Source organism: Ptiloglossa arizonensis, chromosome 4 (genome assembly GCF_051014685.1).
Source record: "Ptiloglossa arizonensis isolate GNS036 chromosome 4, iyPtiAriz1_principal, whole genome shotgun sequence".
NCBI classification, from domain to species: Eukaryota; Metazoa; Arthropoda; class Insecta; order Hymenoptera; family Colletidae; genus Ptiloglossa; species Ptiloglossa arizonensis.
Window position 1 is genome coordinate 25,518,521 of NC_135051.1, and position 24,263 is coordinate 25,542,783.

At 47.1% G+C, this 24,263-nt stretch overlaps 1 protein-coding gene across 4 annotated transcripts in view; it reads left to right on the forward strand.

Moving 5' to 3' along the window:
- The window catches only part of LOC143146164 (kin of IRRE-like protein 1), a 445,694-nt gene that overhangs the window by 367,976 nt on the left and 53,455 nt on the right, over positions 1-24,263 (forward strand). For all 4 annotated transcript variants that reach the window (XM_076310177.1, XM_076310180.1, XM_076310178.1 and 1 more), the window contains 4 exons: positions 10,317-10,407; positions 11,375-11,487; positions 14,668-14,831; positions 22,451-22,595. In XM_076310177.1, the coding sequence (XP_076166292.1) occupies positions 10,317-10,407; positions 11,375-11,487; positions 14,668-14,831; positions 22,451-22,595 (513 nt within the window). The remainder of the gene's footprint in view (positions 1-10,316; positions 10,408-11,374; positions 11,488-14,667; positions 14,832-22,450; positions 22,596-24,263) is intronic.

Genomic DNA, 24,263 nt, shown 5'->3' on the forward strand with positions numbered 1-24,263 from the left:
CCGGGCTCGGAAACGCTAGCCGCCGATGCAAAATTACACCGTGGTATACTTTACCGATTAAATGTTAATTCGACTCTTCGGCCACACGCGCTGTAAGATCACGGTAGGTAGGTATATCGACGTATACGCGTCGGTTTGCTATTTACGCGGGGAAAAATCATCTCGAGACCGGGGTGAACGATACCAGATCCGATTATTCAAACGAGAAACGACGTATAGCAACCGTAGACGACGACGAATTCCACTCTATCCTTTTGGTCGGCGTATAAAAGTTTGCAGACCACGCGTTTTATTGCGGGCTTGTTGTTCGCGATATTTAATCTCGGGCATGGGAGGAAAGTTTTGTTTGGACGTTGCGGAATTCGATATCGATTTCGACGGTATACTTTTCTCGAACCGAGTTCTCTCGTTCTCGCCAGGAATTTAGAGGAACCTACTCTCTTTTACGCGAAACCCGTTTCACGATGAATTTCAATTGCTTGGATCTGTATCCTCGAATCGTGCAATGTCGACTTTGTCACGGACGACTTGTGCCTCGTTTGGTACGCACAGGACTGGTAATTTATGCGTTGGGGAAAAGCTTGACCTTCTAGTTGTTCGTAAAAAGAATTAGAGTCGTTTTGAAAAAATTGAGGTCATATCTCTGAGAGTGTAAGACGCAAAACCTTGAAAATACAATGTATTTCGTAGGAAATATTTCACGATCGAGTCGATAAATAAAAAGATTAGGTATCGCCTCTCATCGACTAGCCATGTGTACTATTTTTCATGTCAAATCCATTCTGCACAAGGTGATTTAGAAATACATGTCCATACTTCCTTGGTTTTCGAGCTGTGAATGATCGAAGAAAGTGTTCAAAGTCCCACGAATAGTTTCAAATTCATTTTGCATTCACTCTCGCAGATTGTGTATAGTTGGGAACTGAAAAAATGGCTTCTGCATTAGAGAGAGCATAGTACCATGTGTAAAGGACACGTGGACAACGAGTAATTTTTGTTTCCATGGTCTACCGTCACATCTGATCCAACCCAATCTGTAACTCTTTTCGCAGGTCATTTTCTCAGGGCGGCACAGTACATATAACGTATCAGTGCACAGAGAATCTTCCTGCACCCAGTGTGTAAATTTATTCCTTGGAGTGTGTATACATATATTCCCGAATCCCCCTGTATTTCTTCAATTTTCATCCGCAGGTCATTTTCTCAGAGCAGCACAATACATATAACGTATCAGTCTGCAGGAATTCTTCCCTTATCTCATGTGTAGATTCACTCCCTGGAGTTTGTATACATACATTCTCGAATCCCCCTGTATTTCTTCAATTTTCATCCGCAGGTCATTTTCTCAGCTCGGCGCAGTACATACAACGATGTGTACACGCGCTTACGTAGAAAATATGCACTGTACCGGCTGTGTAGACCTACCCCCTGAAATATGAACACGCGTTCCTGAATCGCCCTGTATTGTTTCAATTTTCCTAGCCAGAGTCGCCAAAGTGGTCGTTCCAACGCGTTAGGATCTAACGTAAAATAAAAACCTCCCGATGGAATTCGAAGGTAATCGGGCGGACGAGGACGGAGGAAAAGAGACGCGTTATCTCTGGAACAAATGATCGCCGGGTTTATTCGCGTTTCCTCACCCGATCTTCTTTATACGAGGTCGTGATTTCGTAGGAAGAGCGTGACCGCGTTCGCATCCCCCTTTCGTCGCGAGATACGAACTGGACAGTCTAATCTTCATAAAGTGGATGGAACCGCCGAAAGCGGGGATAGGGATTGGGGGGGGGGGGGGGGGGCTCACGAAATTCGAAAAAGGAAACGACGACTCTCTCGCGCTTGATACGATCCTTCCTGGCCGTTTTCAGTGGGTGAGATTTACCGTGGGGCTTCGGGACGCGCGAACGACGCAATAAAAACGCGCGGCCGGTATTAAACGCGTCCTTGCTTCGACGCTCGTTTTAATTCGTCGGCCCCGTTTTCACCTGGAAAACCGAACTGGACACCTCGCGTTAATTACACGAGACGCGCGCTAATACGCGAGCTTTATCTTTTTCCCCGGGCGAACGATAAATATTTCCCGGTCGACCCCCTTCGCAACGGGACGGCTCTGCGCCAGCACCGATTAACTATAATCAGTCGACAACGTGGGACGATTTTCGTAAACGTAATTCACGTACCCTTCGAGGAACCGGTGAACAAATTTTTCTTCTTTTTCAAGATTCGAGATCAAGAGTACGATTTGAAAAAAGAAAGATTGGAAAAAAAAAGAGATGCGATTAAAAAGAGAAGAAAATTGTGGGACTTAAAGTAGAGTATCGATTTGAGAAGAAGTTGGATTAAAAGAAAGTAGGATTGAAGAAGAAAAAAATGGAGCTATCCTCGATCGACCCTCGTCGTTGCAACTTCACCCCATGATCTTTATAGTTCGTTTCCTCCGCTCGGGACATCTATACCGTTCTCACAACCGCTCTATTATACGCGATTTACAACTAAGCCTAACTCCCTCCATCGAGCTCCGTGTTATCTATAATTTATGGCAATAGCGGCGAGAAAATTTTACGACTCGGCCCGCTCACGGAATTTATTGCCAATTACTCGACTTCGTGCCCGGAAAGAATCGAGGGTCCTTCTTCGAGGATGTATACGCACGTAAAGGTGAGGTCTTCCTTTCCCTATCTCTCTCGTTGCCACCCCCTTCCCCTCACTCCGACACTCGTGCGCGGGGATCCGTAGAAAATTCCTTTTCCCTTTTCGCCTCCTGCATACACGATCCCACCGTGAGAGATTTCTACCCGGGACGAGACTGAATTCACCGCTTGGAAATAATAAACGAACTCCCCGTACACACGCGTGTCCAATTTCGCTTTACTTCGCGATCGCAGCCAGCTTTGTTTTCGCACCGCCGCTTTTCCGCGCTTCTCGCATTAAACACTCGAAACGTGTAATTAACGAAAGGGTGGAAAAGGGAGGTGGACGATTAACGCGTTGAATGCCAAGCCGATTTCATAAAAATTTCTCTCAGCGCCGTTCTAAGTGTTTGTATTGTTTACACTGTTAAATCAACACCTTTGTTTTCGCTGATTTCAACAAAACTTTCATTACACGTTCGCGCAGCTATTCGAATTTTACGCAGTGTTGCAAAATATTTAAGTATCGTGTTCCGGGAATCGAGGGCCATTTTTAATGTTTGTACGAATATTTCTGACTTTCAAATATTAGAGAGGGTGGCTTATTATTTTTTCTCTTAATCCAATACCTTCCTTTCGACCTATAAACTATTCGATCAAATATTTCGCTTCACTTTCGAATACCTATTCAATTTTTATTTAACATTGAGAATACTTCAATCCTCTGTTTCAGAAATCAAGGGTAGTATCTATTATTTATCCCCTTAATCCAACAACTCCGTTTCGTCCAGTTCGACAATAGAACACCCACACAAGAAACTATCCTCGCGAGTGACTGGTCCAATTTTCACACGTCGTCGCAAACCTCCATTAAACATTGTGTCTCGTTCGTATCTCGACCAATCCGGATTGAAACCCGCATTCGACATCAATCGAGTTTCCAGGCAGCGATTATGCGTGCTTAAATCCGCGTCTTAAAAAAACGAGGTCGCGGGAAACGAAACATTAGCGTCATACATGTATGCATGACGCGTTAAATGCGTTAAAGGAGGATCGGGGTCAACGAGTCTGATTTCTAACCGGATGATTTCCATTCTAGAGTCGTCTTCGAGCCTCAACTACGTGGTAATCGCGTGCCGGTTAGTCCGAAAAACGGGAACATCGAGACCTGTGCTCGTGTTCGATTATTTTTAAGGTTGGAGGGTCATCATCGTGGCAGGAACGAAACGAGCCAGTTTCCACGGATGATTATCCACCGGAAACGGACGAGAGAAGAGGAGGAATTGGTGATGGCAGTGGTAGTGGTGGTGGTGGTGGTGGTGGTCTCCTCTACTGTTTCTTCGTCCTCTTTCGCTCTCGCGTCATCAAGCGCGATGCACTTTGCCTATTTCCCCGGGGTGTACGCATAATGTCGCGGGATCGCAATCTGCTCGCACCGTATTGGCCGAGTGAGGGGGGAATATTTATTTTTCAATCCTCCACGCGGAACCGGAACTCGCGACGCCATAAAGGATATTAAAAATCATTCGAGAGCGAGCCAACGAGGACGCTACACGCGCCTCCAAAGCGAGTTAAACTTCCTCGTATCGGCATCGACCTACCGGGCGCTACGTAACGCGCGACCTACTGCGTTTTGTCCATTAAAAATATTGCGAATTTTCTGTTTACCATTTGGATGGGGGACAGAGTGGTTTTTGATTACATTTTCTCGCTGTAGCTTTCTCCGACCGGTCTCTGTTCTTTAATCTCGCGACATGGTGCTACTCGCCCACTGGGTACGTAACGTTTCGCCGAAAGGGGATCGATTTCGATTGTTCGAGAACTTCTCGAATACCGATTCCACGCGGGAAAATTCCCAATTCGTCCGTCCCTGCCACAGGGACGGACCCCCTCCGTATCTTCCCAATTATACGACTCCTCTTTCGTTTCTATGAATTATACATTCTCGAAACGGTGAATATATTTTAATTAATTAAAATCGGAGACCGTCGCGTATCTCGCCCCTCTGAATTGGAATTCGTCGAAAGGTTCTACGTAAACTGCCGGAAAAGCATCCCGGACCGATAAACCGGGTGGTTTCCTCGAGAGACGTCAATGGGATATTTTTATATCGGTGAAAGAAGGCACTGTTTAAAGAAATTATTTATGAGAAACTGTGCCGTGAATGAATTATATTAAAAAATTGTAATTGTACGTAAGCAAATATGGCGGACGAATTAATTCAAATGATTCAACTTGAAAATGGATTTTTCGACTTTATTATTGTATTCTATCGTATTGGTCATCACCTGTTGAAGATCAATTTTTAAACCGCAAGTAAAATTACGTTACCTGAAAATAAAACCGGCAGTTTTATTTAAATAAAAACTCGCAAAAATAAAGAGACGTAAAAGTAACTCAATGAACGAAAGATAAACTTACCCGCGCCCCAAATTTCGTGGAAAAATATTGAAAATTAACAGAGCTATCCTGCAGTCTCCAGAAAGTTTCGAACAGAACATGTTTGAAGTTCTGCACGACAAATTTATCGTTTCAACGATAAAAGAACCATTTATTCCTCGTTTATAGCTACTTTCCTGTGTTTCGTTATTCCACAAACGATCTTTCGAATCTCGTGAAGACACATACCCCCTTAACACTAGGACTACCAACAGTGAACTATTTGTCTCGGACTACTTGATAATTGTCCACGAACATTCTAAGCAAAGGCATCATTGAGAATCGAGTAACTTTGAAAAGAATTTCGAAACAAGTGAAATCAATCCCTTTGATGGTTCCAGCGTCGATTAAATTATCTTGAAACGGTCCACGGTTCTATTTTATTAATTTCCAGTACGACCTTGGTGGTTTCCCACGGGAATCATCGGTGTATTTGTTAAACGAGGGAACGGAGGGTGAGTTCGACTTATCGTCGCGGCGCAGGTAATCCCGAATCAGGGGCGTCGATGAAACGAAGGGTCCAAGGTTGAATAAAGGGGCGATTCCAGGGTAGGGAATCTGGCAAGGATCTCGAGTCCTGGGGTATTTGCCTTGAGCGGAGTTCGAACCGATGGTAAACTTGTTAGATGTGGGCGAGTAGCTGCGGACCCGTCTTAATCCCGGAAGATATCGTCCGGTATCCGCGGATTAAAATCCGCACTTTAGTGCCACCCTGGCGCGCAGATAGCGCCAGTGTTGTCGTCGTTTCGAGGGAACCTCGGCCCAGAAGCGAGCGGGGCTGCTGGAGTTCGAATATAGTCCGACAGTTAAAGTCAACGCCAGGGGCGTACCGAAGCCATTGCCAGACCTAACCCAGACTGAGGCTAAACCCGAACCACCTAGCCCTTCTGCCTTTCCACAACCACGCGACGATCTCTCTCTCTTTCTCTGGAGTCCCTGGTTGGATACTCAACTGTCGATGCTAGGTGACTTTTACAACCGTCGATATTAGAGCTAGAGGTGCTGGACAATTTCGACTCTATTAGTCCACTCATTGAAATTTTTAAAGTCTTTTTACACAGTGGGGACCACTATTCGTCAAGTTGAGAATTACGTGTCTAATTCTGTACAGTCGTAGACACCTATATTTTTATATTGTAACAAATGCAACAAATATTTTTCTTTAATACATATCGCGATTATATTTACACACGGATTCCGACGAACGCTTCGAAGATTTCGGGACACTATGCGTAAAGTGCAATTTCTATCTCCCCAGAAACTATAGATACTAGTCTCGTTAGACACCTCTTCCTTACAAATACAATTTTATACAGTTTAGTTCCTGGACACCACTTCCTTACAAATACACTTTTATACAGTTTAATCCTGAACACCTCTTCCTTGGGAACACAATTTTATACAGTTTAGTCTTTGACACCTCTTCCTTACAAATACAATTCGTTGTTGGACCCCTCTTCCTTGGAAATACGGTTCCGTTGCAAGTGCGTACCGCCTCTTCTCGGTCCGAGTTCGCGCCACTTTAATTGGCCGCTCAAGGACACAGACTCAGCGCCTCGGGGGTCCCCCCACCACTGCGTTTCTTACAACGGAGAGTAAGAGCTCCACCGACCTCGCGCTGCAGAAGCTGTCGCATCTCATCGAATCACGTCACGCCGGAAGTGAGGCGAAAAACGCCTGAGAAACGTGGCTACAGAAGGTAGAGGGGGACGGAGGTGGCATATCGGGGACAAGGAGATGGTTAAAACGCAATCTGGATCGACGAGCATCGTGAATAACAATGACACGTGGGGCTAATCTAAGCGCGTGCGCTTCCATCGGAGATCAGACTTGCAATTTTAAGTGTCGCGGCGATGTTGTGTCGGGGGGCATGATTAAATTGCGATTCCGGCACCGTGTACACCATCGTGAATAACAATGAAAACGGCGACGTAAACCAGCCCCCCACTCCGAATCCCTCCCCCTCTCGTGCCTGTTTCTCGACGCCTTTTCTCCGCAACGAGAATTTCACCGTTCCGGCGCTCGATAGACGCGCGCCACGCTTTTTCTCGCTTTATGATTTCTGACCCATTACCGAGCGCATACCTGACTCTTATAATGCTCGTATATCATTCGAGCCGTTTTATCATCGCCATAACCGGCAGCTTTTTCCAATAAAAATATGCACCTAGCCACGGAGCCGCGCGTATTATTCGAGGGAGATATGTAAATCCGTGATATAATACGGAGTCTATCCACGGAACGTTCCTCCGAATGGAACTCGATACGATATACCCGATATATACCCCTCCGCGAACCATTTATTTTCGATAAACGCTGCTTTCGCGAAGCACGTACATCGCGAGTGCGAGAAAGAGAGAGAGAGAGAGAGAGATCATGGGAGGGGGTTAAGGAGATCGTAGCCACCGAACCCTTATTTATTAGGTCGGTGCACGTGAAACCCTGTTTCCCCTACCCCTCCGCCCTTCGTTTCGTGGTTCGAACGTACCTCGATATCGGATAACGTATGCGAAATTGCGCGTCGACTTTCGAAAAAAGAAATCCCGACAACATTATTATTTATTCGTTTCTTTCTTCTTTTTCTTTTTCCTCTTTATCCACCTTGACACTTATCACGGACAATCGGGGACTGTTCGAGGGACACCTTCGTTTGGATGTGCTAGAAAATTGTTCACAGTTACCCACGGTCCTAATTTTCAAATCTGACGAAAAAAAACAAAAGTCACCCGTTGTAGCCCGCGCTTTTAATACGCCGCGGGACCGCTTTGATCCGCTCTACCGTTTGTGCGTCGCTCTACAGGCTGTTACACTCGAAACACACCGCCTAATTACCTCTTTTAGTTGTAACGATACGGAAAAATGTTTCATGCATACTTCGGATCGTTTCAACTAGTGAATATATCGCTGGAACGATTCTCTTTACCAATGTTAAGTTGTTTCGGGTCTCTTAAAGGTCGCGTTTTTTTTTTTTTTTTGCGCGTACAATTTTCCTTTGATGTAATTACTCTTTTCCCACGATAGTATTACCGACATTCGACCGACGGTAACGATACCGTTCCGAAAATAACTGCGATTGCAGTATGGCAACGTGGTAAGGTTCCTCGGGTCGTTTTTGACCCGTCTAGGGTGGACAATATATCATTCCATAACGAAAAGTATTATAACAGAAGTGCTCAAGTACTTCCTTAACACTCTCAGTTTATTACAAACTTAAAAAGGTTTCATACTCTAAGAAAAGGAAAAATTTGAGGTTAGAATCCAGCAATATCATATAACCTTCTCAAACTCTCCAAACATACTATCACGGTGTAGATACCTAGAAGATTTTTCATTTCAATTGTCGCTACGACACTTGATTTTTTAAATAATCCCTTACCTACTTGAAATATTCCTTTGTAGCTCGTAAATTATTGTAATCTTTCTCTCTTCTATCTTTATTAAAGTACACTTTCCGCAACAAAGGGTCACTCCCCCGGGTTGACATCGACAAACCATTGTTGTTGTTAAGATGAGTCAACCCTGAGAATTCTAGGAAGATAACACTTGTAAAAAAAAAAGATACCATTAAAACCATTTCGGCTGGAAACATTCCCATCGTATCGTCGCAATTACCGGAGATAATTAGGCCGTTTCTACATCTCGTGTAATTGATATTTATCAATCCCCCGAAGAATCGGGGAAACTATAACGCGCGTAGTTATCGAAGCGACCGAGCCCCCCCGAAGTCCGTCGGTTTTTGTCCAGAGAGAGCACCGCATCGAAAACTCTGGGGTATCGGCTAATTTAAAAGTTCCCGGGAACTCATCTACCCTTTAGTGGCTTCGGAGCTCGCCCGAGACCCGTGTATACGATCCCCTGTCCACTCGTGTTCCGCGCGTCCCTTACCGCCCCTCGCCCGAGGCATCCATTTCTCCTTTGGTTCCGCGAGGAACAGTCGGGAGCGTCTTTCTCACCGCTCGAAACCACTTTCCGCAAGTCGTTACGCTCCGTTCCGCGATTTGCTCCACTTTCGCACCCCCTCCAACATCGAGCGGAATGTTTTCCGTATCCCGTTTCGTAAATCTTCCAACCGACGTAGACACTCGTCACGTTCGAGTTCGATTATTAACCTCGACGACCATCTCTGTATCTCGCACTGTCACGAAAGCATTGACAGTTATCGGGACATTTAGGTAAAGGTAGTAGGTAGTATATGCACAATAGTAGATGAATTAACATTAATTACATTTTGTTAAAATTATCCGGAAAGATTACCGAATACTGTATCATCGTATGTGTAATATCGAACAGTATTGTATCGTATGGTGTATGTGTGAGAACGAGTGTAGGAACGTGGGAGGTGTCTTAACCAACAAAAGAGGACTGGTGGCTGGGACAGTGGAGTCTTTAGGGGATGACGATACGAGGCAGATCCACGGTCAGTGTACTGTCCTAATGATTACCCTAGGAGACGAGTGCATAAGCATCTTGCATTCCTCGAGACGATCATAATCTCCTGACCTAGGTCATGTAGGCCGAAAATCCTAAGTATGGGCCGTTGCCCTGAACAGAGGTTGAGTCTAGCGTGTCTTAGGGTGTGGTCGAGTGCAGAGTGACTTTAACGAGGACGGTACGTCATGGGTTAAAGAGTACCGTGTAGTTGATTACGATTGCAAAGTATCTAGAGAAGGTAGATACAGCTAGTGCTGTCTACTCTAGATACGGTATAGTTATTTGTCATCACGTGTGATAGCAGTGTTAATACTACCAACGCACCTGCTTATAATCTCAACGTATTGAGAACTCGTTTTTATCCCGGAACCGATCTTTTCGATAAACAATCCCACAAAAACGTACAATTAGTAAAAACAAATTTATGGTAAATTATTACCCCCTCGCTGAGGCGTTAATTTCGATAATTTCTCCACTTTTTGCAAATCGTTACACTCAGCTCTACTCCACTCCACTCTTCTCCAATCTGCTCCACACCTCACCACTTCACTCTGCTCCACTTTTACACCCCCCACGAACTTCGAGCGAAATATTTTCGATATTCCGTTTCGTAAATCTTCCAGAGGCTCTCGTTACGTTCGATCGAGTCGATTATTAAATCGTTACCAGGTAGAGGTGAGCGTGTTCCGTCCCCGAAGCGGGGAGATTCCACCGGCGGCGGCAATCGCGCGAGTAAGAATTACGGGGCTGTAAATCCACGACACGGGACCTAAGGGGGGTGGCTCTGTGCTCTTAACGGTTCGTTAATTTACTTTGCAGGGAAGCCAGAGCCTATGGTCCGGTGGCTCGTCAACGGCCAGGTCAAAGACGAGGAGTACGCGAAGAACGCTGGCGACGTCATAGAAAACAGGTATGCTTTTATTTCCCCCGCCGCCCACCCCCTCACTCGAAGGCTTCCGTGCTGACAGTTTTATACCTCGTTCTCGAAGACCACACGAGGGGGAGAAATGAAACCCAGCGACCACTTTTACTTTTTCCCTACCAATGAGTCGACGATAACACGGCAAAGACGATTCCGCGCGTAAAAATAAACAAGGAACGCGGAATAAGGTCTGGATGCAGACTGAGCGACTTTCCCATTCTTGTGTGGTTCTCCTTGTTCTTCCAATCGAGTACAAAGATAGATGTACGATTGCAACGGAAAAAATCAACCCCACGATTCTATGATTTTTCTTTGATCTTCTAATTGAGAACATTCGAAGACAGATGTATGTACGATCGTGGGGGGGGATCGAGGATCCACATCGACCCCCTAAGTGTCGTACGAGTCTCCATTTTCGAGAAAATCGATTTCCAACGTTCCAGCCCCCCGATTAACCGTTGCTCGTTGGTTTTACTCGAGTTCCTATCGGTAAACGTGGTATTACTAGGTTGTGAGTAAATAGACCCGGTTAAAATAGAAAGCACTGTACCGACGATGTTTGCAGACACCGATTGAAGTAGAAATAGCAAGCAACGGTCAGACGGAGTTATTCCTGGGTGATTTTGTCGAAAGAGAAAAGTTTCGTTTGGAAAAATATTATTCTATACCTTCGACTCGCTTTTGAAAGAAACGTTCCCTTTGGATTCGACCGTACACAAGCTCCCTGTATGCGTGTTTTAATTTTTTAGGCTAGTCGATCCCTTCGTAAGTATCCTGTATAACTATTTTAACCTGTAACTTTAATATTATTTTATTATTGAACCAAGCATCGTAACAGTTAAGGATTAATTTTTTCCTGGTGTTAAAAAATTCATAAGTAGCTCTGGTTTATTTTTCCCTGGTACTCGACCGTTCTTAAACATTATACACAATCGTTTAAATTTTTCCTCGATAGGTTAACGCTGCAAACGGTGGGTCGTTCTGATCTTGGGTCGAATTTCACCTGCCAGGCGCGAAACACGGACTTGATCGAGCCAAAGGAGTCGTCGATTACCCTGGACCTTAACCGTGAGTAAGAATTTATCATCCTATCGTACATCTCAGCCGCGTGACGTGAACAATAAGACAAAAACAGGGGTGCCAACGCCCAATATCGACGGGTAAGGGAAAACCGAGTTCAATTCCCCGAGGGTCTTGTTCCGTGTTCGCCATAGGCGATGGCCGGAACGCCGTTAAAAGAGGAATGAAATAAAGACAAGAAGTAGATACAAATTCTTATCGCGTGGCTAACAAATCAGAAGCCTCACCCTGAGAGCCTATCTTGTCCCGCGTTAACGATAAGATCTACGAGACAGCGAAAGTGGGCCAACATCCTTTGCTCCCTCGCCGCTGTGAATCGCCTTTAAGGGAAGATAAGGCAAGATAAGACGAGAAATATATTAAATCCAGCCTCGAGCCGCACCCGACTCATCCATCCAGGCGCCCTCTTCGCTCGTGGAAGCCGAAGGAGCCATGAAAGCGGGCTAACCTCGAGCTTTCTCAAAATTAGAATTCTTCGTTAACTCGCGCTGGCCCCACCCCCCTCTGGAACGACTAATTTCGAGAGTAAACTGAAAAATTCATAGATCAATTATCTACCGTAACGCTGACTTCGACGTAACGACCGAAAGGGAGAAAGTTGAACGAGAAACTGTAACAACGCCTACCAGAGGGGATAGAGGATCTCGTTCGGACTAACTATCTCGCTCGACGAGCTGATTATCGAAACATCGAATTCTCGAAATTATTCCACCCTCGATTCTTCCGTGTTCTCTCCCCCCTCCCCCCTCCGAAAAACCGACGCGATCAAAGAAAACACGGACCGACGTACCTAGAGACCAGAGGATCGTGATTGATCGGCGCTGAATTATCGGTGCTTCCGAAAGTCACGAAATTTTCGACGAAGCGGACAACGAAATTGAAGGCCCGTTATTGGCGAACGAGAACACACCCATCATAGCGGTGAACGGGGGAGAAGGTAGAAAAAAAAGGCTGCGCTACGCGCGCAGAGATAACGAAACGGGCAGCGAAAGAGGGAAAGAGGACAAGAGGGTGGAGAGGGTGTATGAACAGCGGAGAAGGGAAACGAGGAGGAGAGACGCGCGTATACAGAGGATCGAGAGAGAGAGAAAGAACGAGAGGGGGGAGGAAAAAAAACGAAGAGAGAGATTGATCGATGCTCGCTCTTTGATTTTCGCGACCTGGACCAAGTGACCATGCATCCAACGTGTATTCATCTCATGGCTGACGGAACAAAAAACGAAAGAGAAATTAAAAAAGCCCTGAGCGGTGACGGAGCGAACCACTGGCCGTGGGGAGGCAGGAGGATCGACGAGATTGCGGATATTCGAAAAGGCCGGTGATTCTGAAAATCCGGAATATCAAATATTTGCAGGCACGCGATCCTTCGACAGTTCCGGTCTGCGACTCTCGTTGGGGGGGGGGGGGGGGCAAAAAAAAGAAAGAAACCGCGCGGAACGACGCGCGACGCTCGTTAACATAAAATCGAAAAGTCATTTTCCGTAACGAGGTTGCGCGGATGCGAAACCGACCGGAACCTTGCCACCGGAAGGAACCAAGTGGCGGTGGTAGTGTGGACGTTGAAAGAACGGGCCAAGAAAAATATCGAAACTCATTATCGAGCCACGGCGACGTCGACGCTTTCACGAGGATGGACGAAACGGGGCACGCGCGCCGAAACGTGTCCTCGTAGTTTTCATATTTCACGCACGAACGAATCCGTATCTGGTCCCGGTATTGGCCAATTGGAAATACGGATTTATCGTCCGTCAAAGCGATCGTCGCCCGGCTACCGAATACCGGGGACAGTATCGTTCCGCGCGTTTACACGCGCGCGGAAAAATCAATGTTTACATCCATGGAACGATCGTTATCCGCGCAGAAGCTCGGAAAGAAATCGTCCGACAATTCGTGCCCGGTATTTCTTTGTTTCCGGTTCCCGTTTCGATTTCGAAACGAAAGACTCGATGCGAGACACGGAGAAAAGAAAAGAGGCAAGAAAATACCTAGGTGATTCGGGTATACTGGGTATTATCGCGTAAAATATCGCGAAGCAAGTTCGAAAATGACAAATGACTGACAATCGAACCGTCTGTACGAGGGTAGATTTTGAGGGGAGGAGGGAGTTACAATGTTAAATCGGCCGCACGATTTGCATCGAGCTCACGTACCTGCCCCACCTCCCCACCGCCTCATTTATCCGCCTTAATTATCGGTTCGCTTTAATTATCGCGCCCGATTAGCGTCGTCGGTCCCCGCGTGATTGCGGGGCTCGTTGATTCGGAAAAAAAATAAAATAAAAAAAGAATAAAAAACAGGGAACCATCGGTGCATTCACAACCATTGGCGACCGTTATTGTTGCGCGTTCAATCGCTACGAAGACTGCGAACACTACACGATAACTTGCTCCGAAGATCAAATCTACGCGTTGATAACCTGGAGACTATTGTTCACGTTGACTTGCTTCAGACTGTAAACACTGTGCGTTGACTTGCTCCGGAGATTGTGAACGCTACACACTGACTTGCTTCGAAAATTGTGAATACTACACACTGACTTGCTTCGGAGATTGTGGACACTACCCGTTGACTTGCTCCGGAGACTATATCTACACGTTGACTTCCTCCGGAGATTGTGAACATTCCACGTTGACTTGCACCAGAGACTATTATTCACGTTGCTCCAGAAATTACAAACATCACACATTGATTTGTTCCGAAGAGTTTAGCTGCATGTTGACTTGCTTCAGTGACTGTGAACACTACGTGTTGACTTGCCCCAGACTGTGAACATCTTGACTTGCTTCACAGAGTGTGACCGCTACACGATAACTTCCCAGGCATGAGAGAACGTGTCGATACACTTAAAGCGTCAGTAGTCAATCATGAGAGAGCCTATTAGTACGTTTAATGTGTCAGTGAAATGACCCAACAGCAAACTTCCTAACATTGCAAATAACTAGACCAAGACTCTTCTGTCTCTGAACTCGATGCGTCGAATAAAACGAGAGGACTAGGTATTCCAGGTCGGATTGCAGAGAATGGCTACGAGAGGGTAATAATTCTGTTCGTGATCTCCGGATCGATATAGTGATAAGTGAATGCTTGCCTATCTATGTCGCGTGGAACGTGACACACTGACACATTTTCGGTTCGTCGATTAATCGGTTGATTCGTGTTCGTTCACAGTAAAACCGTTAACGGTGATCATAAGAAGGCCAGGGAAGAAGGGAATAGGCGATGAGTCACTATTGGCTGGGAAACGCTACGAGGTGGAGTGTGAAACCACAGGCTCGAGACCACCAGCGGTGATCACCTGGTACAAGGGACGGAGAAGACTGAAGCACACCACGGTGAGTGTAAGACGTAACAAATGATAAATAAAGTAAGTCAAAGGGGAGACTTTATCGAAATTTTCTCGGGGTTGAATTTTAGGAGATTTCAAGGTCATCGAAGTTTTCGTAAACTACCTATTTGTTCCTGTAATGCAATAATTGGTGTCAAGACCAATCCAAGGACCTTCGTGTAAAAATTTACAAAGTTGGGCCATTGGTACAAGTAGCCAAGTAACTAAGCCATTAACGAAGTTTCAAACAACAGTGTTCGAAGTAGTTTTCGTTCGCGAAAAGGCTAACGAGTGTTTACGTCCTCCCTCCAGTTTATATTCCCACTCTAGTGCACAGTTCGCTAGCTGCCCTACCATTACGCGAGGACAGTGACGGAGATCGACAGTGGCCAATAGCGACAATGCGTGCATTGGTGGGGGTAGTAGACTGTAGAGGGGGGGGGGGGGGGTAGAAACACTCTGCCTTCTTCTTGGGGGCGGACAGTAACCCATCGTGTTATTGACCACTTCCGACCTTCCAGCGACAATACATAGAGAGAGAACTGGTAGATCGTAAGCCAAAGTAGATGTGTAAACACTCGTCAGCCTTCTTCACGCGTACGAACAGTAGAAACGGTGAATCCTAACTTTTATCTCGTTTCGAGCGTGTTGGTCCCGCGAGGTCCACTTTTCGTGTCCTATCTTCTTTCTTCGGGAGTGTTGATGTTTCCCAAGCCCTCGGTGCGAAAACCCAAGGAAAAGAAACTTGCGACCTCGCAAGGAAGGAACATGCCTGCTTCGATATTCTCACACGCGTGTAATTGTTCCACGGTTCGTGTTAACCCTTTTTATCGATTATCGTGATACTCGTGGCACTGAAAATCGGGCCAACCAAGTACCACGAGTCTTGACCATCCATACGTTCGACTATACTTACTCAAAGGTATCAGATAAAGTCCCTTGTTACGTAACGTCTTCGAGAAGAAAATTTAACGAGGACATCGAGAGTCTAAGCGTTGATTACAATATGCCTTATCGAGACTTAAATCACAAGCCAAAGGGATTAATTCCGTCCAGGCGAAACTCGGTTAACCACGGTAACTTCACAACAGCTCGTTAATACCTGCTATCGACGAGGCGTTAACTTACCGCCCGAAAATATTCCCCGTGCACCCTTCCCCCTCCCCCTTAGTACCTATTTCACCCCTTCCACGGACCATTATTCGGGCAACTGGAGCCCGATAATCCGGTCGCTATCGCTTTCTAATTATTGGCGCATCACCTTAACGAAATTTGTCGTGTCCCGGCGGACGAACAAAAGGCAGCGCGGCATTTAATTAACAGCTAAGCTGCTTATTATAGCCGGCGCGTTGGGCTCGTGCTCGTTAATTAACCGGGAGAGGGGAACCCGTCCTCGAGGGCTGGACGCAACTAGGATGAAATACGGTAACGCGTCCTGACGTCGAGGTATTTCAATTTCGCTTCCTTTAAATTTAAATCAGACTGTCCGTCCCCGTAAATTACACCTCGTTACATCCGCGAGCCCACTCGCTCGCTCGTTCGCTCACTCGCTCACGCTTAATGTTCTCCACCGAGGAGCAAACAGTCCCGGCACAAGGGCCGATCAGCGACAGACACGACGAATTTCCGTTCGAGCACGAAATTACACGATGTCTCGACCAATTCCGGTATCCGATCGGGGCGGAGGAGCGGAGAGGGGGCCGATTGTTTTCACGTCGACCCGTTCCACGGTTTCCAAACGCGACCGACCCGATACTCGACCAACGATTTCCCCCGATTCGGTTTCTCGCGATTGAAAAACGCTCGGAGGCTCGCTAACGAGCCGCATCGATCTCTAACGAGGAGGTTCGCGACGGTTTCCCGGCCGCCAATGAGACTCAGTCGAATCGGCTCGACGTCGACGCGACGCGACAAAGAGTCGTTCTCGTCGACACAGTGGCTAAATCGCCGATATTCCAGCTCGGTGAGAGTTACGAGGCGGTGGAAGGGACTCTCTGACTGGGTCGAGAGACCTTCTCCCGAGAAGCTCGCCGCTGGAAGAAAGGAGGAACAGAGAGAAGTAGAGATTGGAGAAGAAGTCGAAAAGGTCGAAACGCTCCGGGGAACCGATAACTATACCCCTCGGCGGCGAATCTTTCCCTCGGGAGAGGTTCTCGGCACGGAAACAGAGTCAAAGCACTGGATAGACGAAGACAACAGAACGAAGACGTCCGACAAGCGGAACGGGGTCCGAGTCGAAGGAGAGGGGGGAGAACGCGCGGATTGGTACTCTTCTCGAACGGATTGGATTCCCCCGCTACGACTCGCATCCGATTGTGCAAGCCAGGAGTGGGGGGAGCCAGTGAAAGCAGAACCGGGTGGGGGTGTGGTTGAAAGGTACGGATCGGAGGCCCGGTGCTTTCCAGCCGCGCCGATTGAATTAAGCAGCCACACCTGTCGACTCCAGATATTTTCATTGGCCGCATGCTAATTGGCAATTAAGCGATGACGATCCAACCGATCCGCGGCAAACGTTTACCGCTCTGTTCCACCTTTGTTTTCCGCGTACGAACACGTCGACTCGCCGTGTACGACGACCAAGTCTCTCTCTCTCTCTGACTATCTATCTATCTATCTATCTCTCTCTTTCTTTATCACATGGACGCGTTCGTCCATTCGTGGAAATATACGCGCAACCTGGTTAGGATACGTTCGGTTTTTGAAATTATTTTTCACGCAGTAACCCCAAAAATTGCGAATAAATATTCATAAATAAATTCCCCGAACAATGGGAACCCGGGCAAACATTCCGCGTAATGGTTGATAGATGTCACGTGTAAATATTACTTTGAATTTCTGCGTATTTCGAACAAAAGGATTCGTCGCTCTTTTTAAATATTTTTCCCCGAGCGGCCAGGCGGACGCGTGAACCGTTTCCCTTCCAGTTTCGCCATTAATTAATATCGTATCTAGTTTTTCTGCTCGACTGTGTACATTTTTCCGCAACAACTGCACGTTTCAACGATCTCTCAAAACTTTTCGACGATCATTTCTCTCCAAAATATCCCGGCCCGTGATCGTAAAATCACGTTCGCCGATCGTTGTATTTTCCGTGAAAATTCCGCTTCGAAATTTCAACAGTAACCGGAAAATACGTTTTACGACACATTCGGACATTTTCTGATTAGATCCGCGACCAGGGGGCGAGTCTGCTAAGTAGTTGGAGCAATTACAATGCCGGTAGACGTAATTGTTCCGAATCGACGTGGAAACGGATGGTGTTCTTACGAAGGATTTATCGGACTCTGCGGAAAGTTTCGATCTGGAAGTAACGAGCGTTGCGATTCGTTCGAGGAGCCTTCGAAAATCATACCACGAGTTTCCTGTATTTTGAGGAATACGATGTAGGAGCTACTGGTCGATCCGTCCAGCTGAGAAGTCTCGATTCCAAGTTGCAGCGTTCGACGTTTCCAATAATGCGACTACGGAAGGCTATTGGTCCCCGAAACGAACCTGCCAAGGATGCACGAAGGGCTACAAACCCTTTATTTCAAGCGTCGTTGTTGCTGCGACGAACGTACAATACAGAATGATATATAGGACTTTGACTCGTATCCATAAGGACTGTGGATTACTCGGAGCAATAAATAATTAGTCAATGTTAAAAAGTACACCTTTCTACGACCTCTCTAGGGCGACTTACCTCGAGACTAATAAACAAACAGATCCTCCAGGAACCACAGTTCTAAAAACTAAGAAAAGAAATAGATTAATTTTGGGTTACTAAATACTAAAAGAACTTACTTTAAAAGTACGAGTAAATTCTACGGAGAAAGCAGTGGAAAATCTCGCGAGAATCATCGAAATGGACGTACTTTCAGCCGATATTATCAAAACCGTGTATTCGACTGACGATGTGGAAAACAATGGCGAGGAGAAAGACTCTGACGCGTAACAGCGTATGCCAGTGGCTCCGACAGACGTAACTACAAGTTTTCATCCAACGCCGCGATGCGTTACGAAGTTAGAAGCCCTTTTAGGTCGTTCCGGGAGCGAACTCGCGATGTGAAAATCGGCGTCTTGGGCGATGCGAGTATTCGAAGCTCGCCGATAATGTATGTGCTCGGTGAGAGCATTTCCGTTGGCTGGAACAACAGCTAAGCCATTGCTGCGAGCATTTTCCAGAATCTCCGCTTTTCGCTACCGAAGACGCAACGAGCGAGTCTTTTACGTTTTACGCGGCGCCCGAGTCGCTGTACGTTTGCACAGTACGAAAAATACGTTCGATTTATTTCGAGGAATTAACGTTCGATGTACCTCACCTCGAAATATATTTTTCGCAAGACATATTCGTCCAAATTGAACCCGAGACTATCGTACGCTTAAAGCGCTTACGCGCGCCGACTTGTAAGAAAATAAAAGCAACATAGCAGCCGACGCGTTAATACGAGCGCCATCTACGACGAAATATTTCCGTTGGGTACGCGCGATGTTCGCGCTGACGATCGAGTACGCACGAGGTCCGCCAGTTGCTCGTAATCTTCTCGCTGTCCAAGGTAATCTCCCTCGTTCGGGCGAGCGAGCAGATACGCTCGAGCCTAAATCACGATGGTTAGGTGCGAGACCCGAGGCGTCACGCATTATCGATAATCCGAAATCACAGATGTAACTTGCGGCGCACGTGTACGCCGAGCGTCGAGCTGCCGTTGTCTCCAGCACGTTGACGCGCGGCCCTAATTAATTTCGCGTAGTTCATTAACAAGCCCTGGCCGCAACGCTTAACGACGCCTCACCTCACCCCGCCCCGCCGTATCCGTGCTTAACGTGGAGACCGAGACTCCGTTGCACGGACTGATTAACGGAGGAAACGACAACCACCGATGGAAACGCGACTGAATTCTAATTCGAGCAAAACAACCGTCGCCGCGAGGATCCAATTCGACCCGCCCCGTACGACAACGCCCGACGTCACGAACTTTTACGTGAAATTAAAATTCTTTGACGAGAAACGCGCGAGACCCGTATACGTGTAAAGATTCGACGATCGGGGAACACCGAGCTTCGTCAGGCATCGAATATTCGGTGGAACGCGGAGAATTTTAATGAATTTTAGGTATTCGCCTTGCCTTACCTTCGCTTCCGCGAACACCTTTGCGATATCACGATCGTCGTTAACGCGCAGCAACATCCGCGACGACAACTGGAGATGGAAGATGTCGCCGAGCGTGCAGTGAAACGGCGTCAGAACTCGTTGGAGGTGAATCTCTATTTATCTTATGTAATTACGACTCGTTGGGTCCGGGTGCGAGTACAGGAAATGGTGTAGTAGGTGATTGCATCGCTCGTAGACACTGACCATAGAGATGTGTACGCACTCGACGATAAATAACGGAAGAAAGTGTAGACGCGCGATCGTCACTCGTCGCCATATTGCGGCGTCTTGACTGCGCGCGCAGTTGTCACCTCTCGGGCCGCTCGGATGAACCGAGAGCGCCCGAATGTCGCCGAATCGAGACGAACGCGCGTAAGTGCCGATCGCAACCGGTGTCCGACGGTACTTACTCGTCGCGCCACCTAAAGTCGTACCCAGTAAATTTCTAACCGTGATCTCCGAGTAGTTAAGCTCGTTAAGACCGTGGCCTCGGCCCGGGGATACGATTCAAAGGATTTCCTACGACGACAGAGACCGAGAGATAGAAAGGGGCATCGTGCGCTGTTAAAGAGGCGACGATAAGACTACGACGGTGGCTCGTTTTCACGGTGACGAGAAAGGTGGCGACGTGCCTCCTTAAAATTCTCGGTGGTGCGGCTTCTAAGCGGCGAATAATAAAATATAGCCTCTAAGCGAGGTTTTGCGCGTTGTACGAACGATGGTAAGAGGAACGAACGATCGCTGATCCCGGAGATTCTTGGAAAGAAACGAGGATGGGCCAGTGGTAGGAGAGTCGAACGAAGCCCAAGGACAGATATTAACGTAAGCAGATCCTACGAGCGGCGGAACACGTAGACCGCTTCTATCGCATTACCATCCTGATTATCCTATATAGTCATCCCGGGCTGTCTTTAAGCGTTCACCGCGCACTCCGTATTACGTGGCTTCAGCCAAAGAGGGTTTCGTTAGCGCCGCGAAAGCTCCGAGAAAACTGCGATAGAGCCACGTATAATCGCGCGGTATATTATCTTTATTTCCTGTACCCCGGTGCATCGGCGCACTTAAGAGCGTATAAATATTTCTAAATGAAATTCCGCAACGACTTTGCGCCTTCCTTTCCCCACTTGTTTCGTTTTTTTTTTCTTTTCACCCGGACCCCCCGCTCCGTTTTACTACTTTGCAGTCGTCGCGGGAACGGTTCGGAGCGGTGAAAATTAGAGGAGAGCGCGGAAAAGTATAATTTCAGCGGTTGGATAACGCGAGTGCCTTCGTTACGCGCGAAAAGCGTGTCTCCGTTCCCGCAGATGAACGGAGCTCGAAGGAAAACCAAAAGGGATAGAAACGCGTTCAACGGTAAGGGAGAGTGGGGGACAGCGAAGAGGAGAGGGGAAGAGAGAAAAGTTTCGGTTTCTCTTCCCCTGTTGCCGCTCGTTTCGCATCGGACGAACGTATCGGTTGACGCGCTTTGAAACTGAATTCCGGGTCGAAGTAGCGACTGCTCTTTTTCCACGGCGGACGGAGAGATAAATAAAAAATAACGGGACGCGAGAGTCTCGCCGGCCGGCGTCAGAAGCTGCCAGTAAAATTCACGCTCGGTGGAATCCGGCGGCGCTCTTTAGAAAGGATTCCACGGCGTTAGCAGGACTCTCGGGGTCCTTTCGAGTCTGGGCTAGCAGGAATGAATTTCCAGCAGATGTTGCCAGCGTTGCTTACGGTCCGCCTCTCGACCTTAATATAACCAAAATTAACCATACCGAGTGCCGTCGAACTCGTTTCGCCGTTTTCTTCTTTTCTTTTTTCCTCTTCTTTCGGCCCCTACGGTTCTCGTTTCCCGCCATCTTGCGCCGTGGAATTGGACCGAGCGACGCCGCTACAAACGGAATCCCGCGACAGTAGCCCGGGAATTATTATTCTCAAAAGTTACGTTCGCTCGGTTAAAAGGGTTCGAAGCTAGGATAAAGGGAGAAGGGAGAAAAACGGGGTTGGATCGTTCTCTCGGTGTCTCGTGTTCCGTAGAGACGATTAAAAAATTTGTTCCAGAGAAAAAAAAAGACGAGCATCGCTCGTGCGACAAGGAAGAAACGAAATTGCACAGATTGTCCCGCCCGATCGTATCGTCCTGAAACATTCTCTTTCTTTACCACCTTATACAAATATTGTATTTCAAAAACAAACTCTTAATATTACCGAATCGATATTCTAGATTCTTTTCCGGTTACTTTCCCATCTTTCCCGATCGTCTAGGACAATCGACGGTCAAAAGTTAGGTTTGTCTACTCGAACGTGTCGAAACACGCGCAGGCGACGCCAATGGCTAGTTTCTCAACGAGTTGCGCGAGTTGCAAACTAGGACTTACGGTTCACCGAGGAACAGCACCGCGTCGCTATTCAACGTGCAAAATTCGATCTCGGTCCACTCTGGTCCTTTGAAATTTATTGAAAAAATACAAAACAAAAAAAAGAAAATTAATGACACCGCGCGTATTGTCACGCAGGAAGAGAGATCAGAGAACCGGACGATGAGCATGGTGGAGTTCGAGCCAGGGGTGGAGGATCACGGCAAATCGATCATCTGCAGGGCTGAAAATCCAAACGGGACGGGACTGTTCGTGGAGAAATCCTGGAAAATCGACGTCGTCTGTAAGTACACGATAAATATATATTCTATCGCTCTTTCCGCGATGCTAGCGGAGTGGGAGTTGGATCCCAACGCCTTCGTTCCGCTCGACCTTTTACGAGCGGTACGTGACGTTAAATGCATATTCGATGATTCCGTGGTTCGGAACTTATTCCGCGTTCGGTCCACGAGCCTTAATGCATGCATACGCGTCGCGCCCGAGCGTCGTAAAACGAATAAAGCATTGGGACGCCGGCGTCGCGGGCTATCCCTCGGCCTCATCTTCCGTCGAGCCGCATCGTGAAATCGGCCGATTTACGACCCTTTTTACGTTGAGCACGCGCTTCTCCCCGCCTCCGTTCTGTTCTTCTTTTTACAGCCACAATAAAACGGCCTCCGTCGGATTTCGAGCGAATTACAGCCGAAATTCAGCGGGACCGATCGTTGCGCACCTTTCGCGGAACCTGTTCGGTAATCTGGTCGATCGTAAACTGGAGAAAAAAATATATGCGTCACACGGATGTATGGTGGGGGAGGGAGAACTCGTAAAGCGGAAGTGGCCGCCAATGAATTCCTCCATTTTCGTCCCACTGTTTTCCTTTTTCCTGCCCTTTCTCTTCCCGCGCTTTTTCTTTCGATCGTTGTTCCCTCTTTACGCTACCCTATGGAATTTCTTTCGTCACCTAAACACCCCGTGACGTGCTCGTCGAATCGGTCAAAAAGTCGACGAGCAAAAAGAGACGGTTTTTTTTTTACGGGGAAACGTATCTTTCGATCCCGAAATCGTCCAGGGCGTAAAAACCGACAGTGCGACCCGCTGCGCGGAATCACGCAACCATGAATATATGCGTTTTTACGAGATTATTTTTATTTATTACACCGGACGCACCTGGTGCCCCGAACCGCCGCCACTGCGAGCCTGTCGGCTCGATTTTGTCGCGGCGACCCGCAAAAATTTTATCAACGTCTGCTCGTTGGAACCACGGACACCAAGCAAGACGTTCCACGAACGTTTGTACGATGAAATTAAAACTCCCACCGCGGCTCGAAGAAAGTGGGTGTACGCCAATGGACGGTTCCCCGTGACAAGTTCGATTGTTGTGTTTCCTTAGCCGTCCAGAAAATAATTTTAAAGTAAACACAGTACTTAAGAAGACTTTGAACACGGAGGAAAGTTCCGTGTTTCGAGACGCTCGAGTCTTCAACTAGTTCGCCCCTACCCCCATCGTCTTAAACATTTTTCAATCGGAACGATGTTCCAGACGGCTAGAACTTCTATAAGTTTGCCACGACTAAATTACCCGAAAACTTCCGTGGACGGAAGAAAGACGAAATCGACCGTTTCTCAAAGTTGATGGCTTCGATCGAGGAATCTAGGAAACGATCCTTTTTATCGATGGGGTTGAAAATATTCGACGATGAATAAAATTCGCTTATTTGTACTTAGCTATAGGTACTATAGTTTATTTGGAGGTGTTTATAAAGTTTATAAAATTAGCGAGGAGTAAAAGGACAGGTAAACCAAGAACAGAGAATATTTTCGTCGGAGCAAAGATGAGCATTAAAAGGGGCCTCAAGTCGATATCAACCTTCTCGTATTTTTCGAAAAAGTCCCTGCCGCAAGAGTAACATGAATGGCCGAAAAAGGGCCTTGAATCGACATTGGCTTATTTTCTCGTATTTTCGGAAAA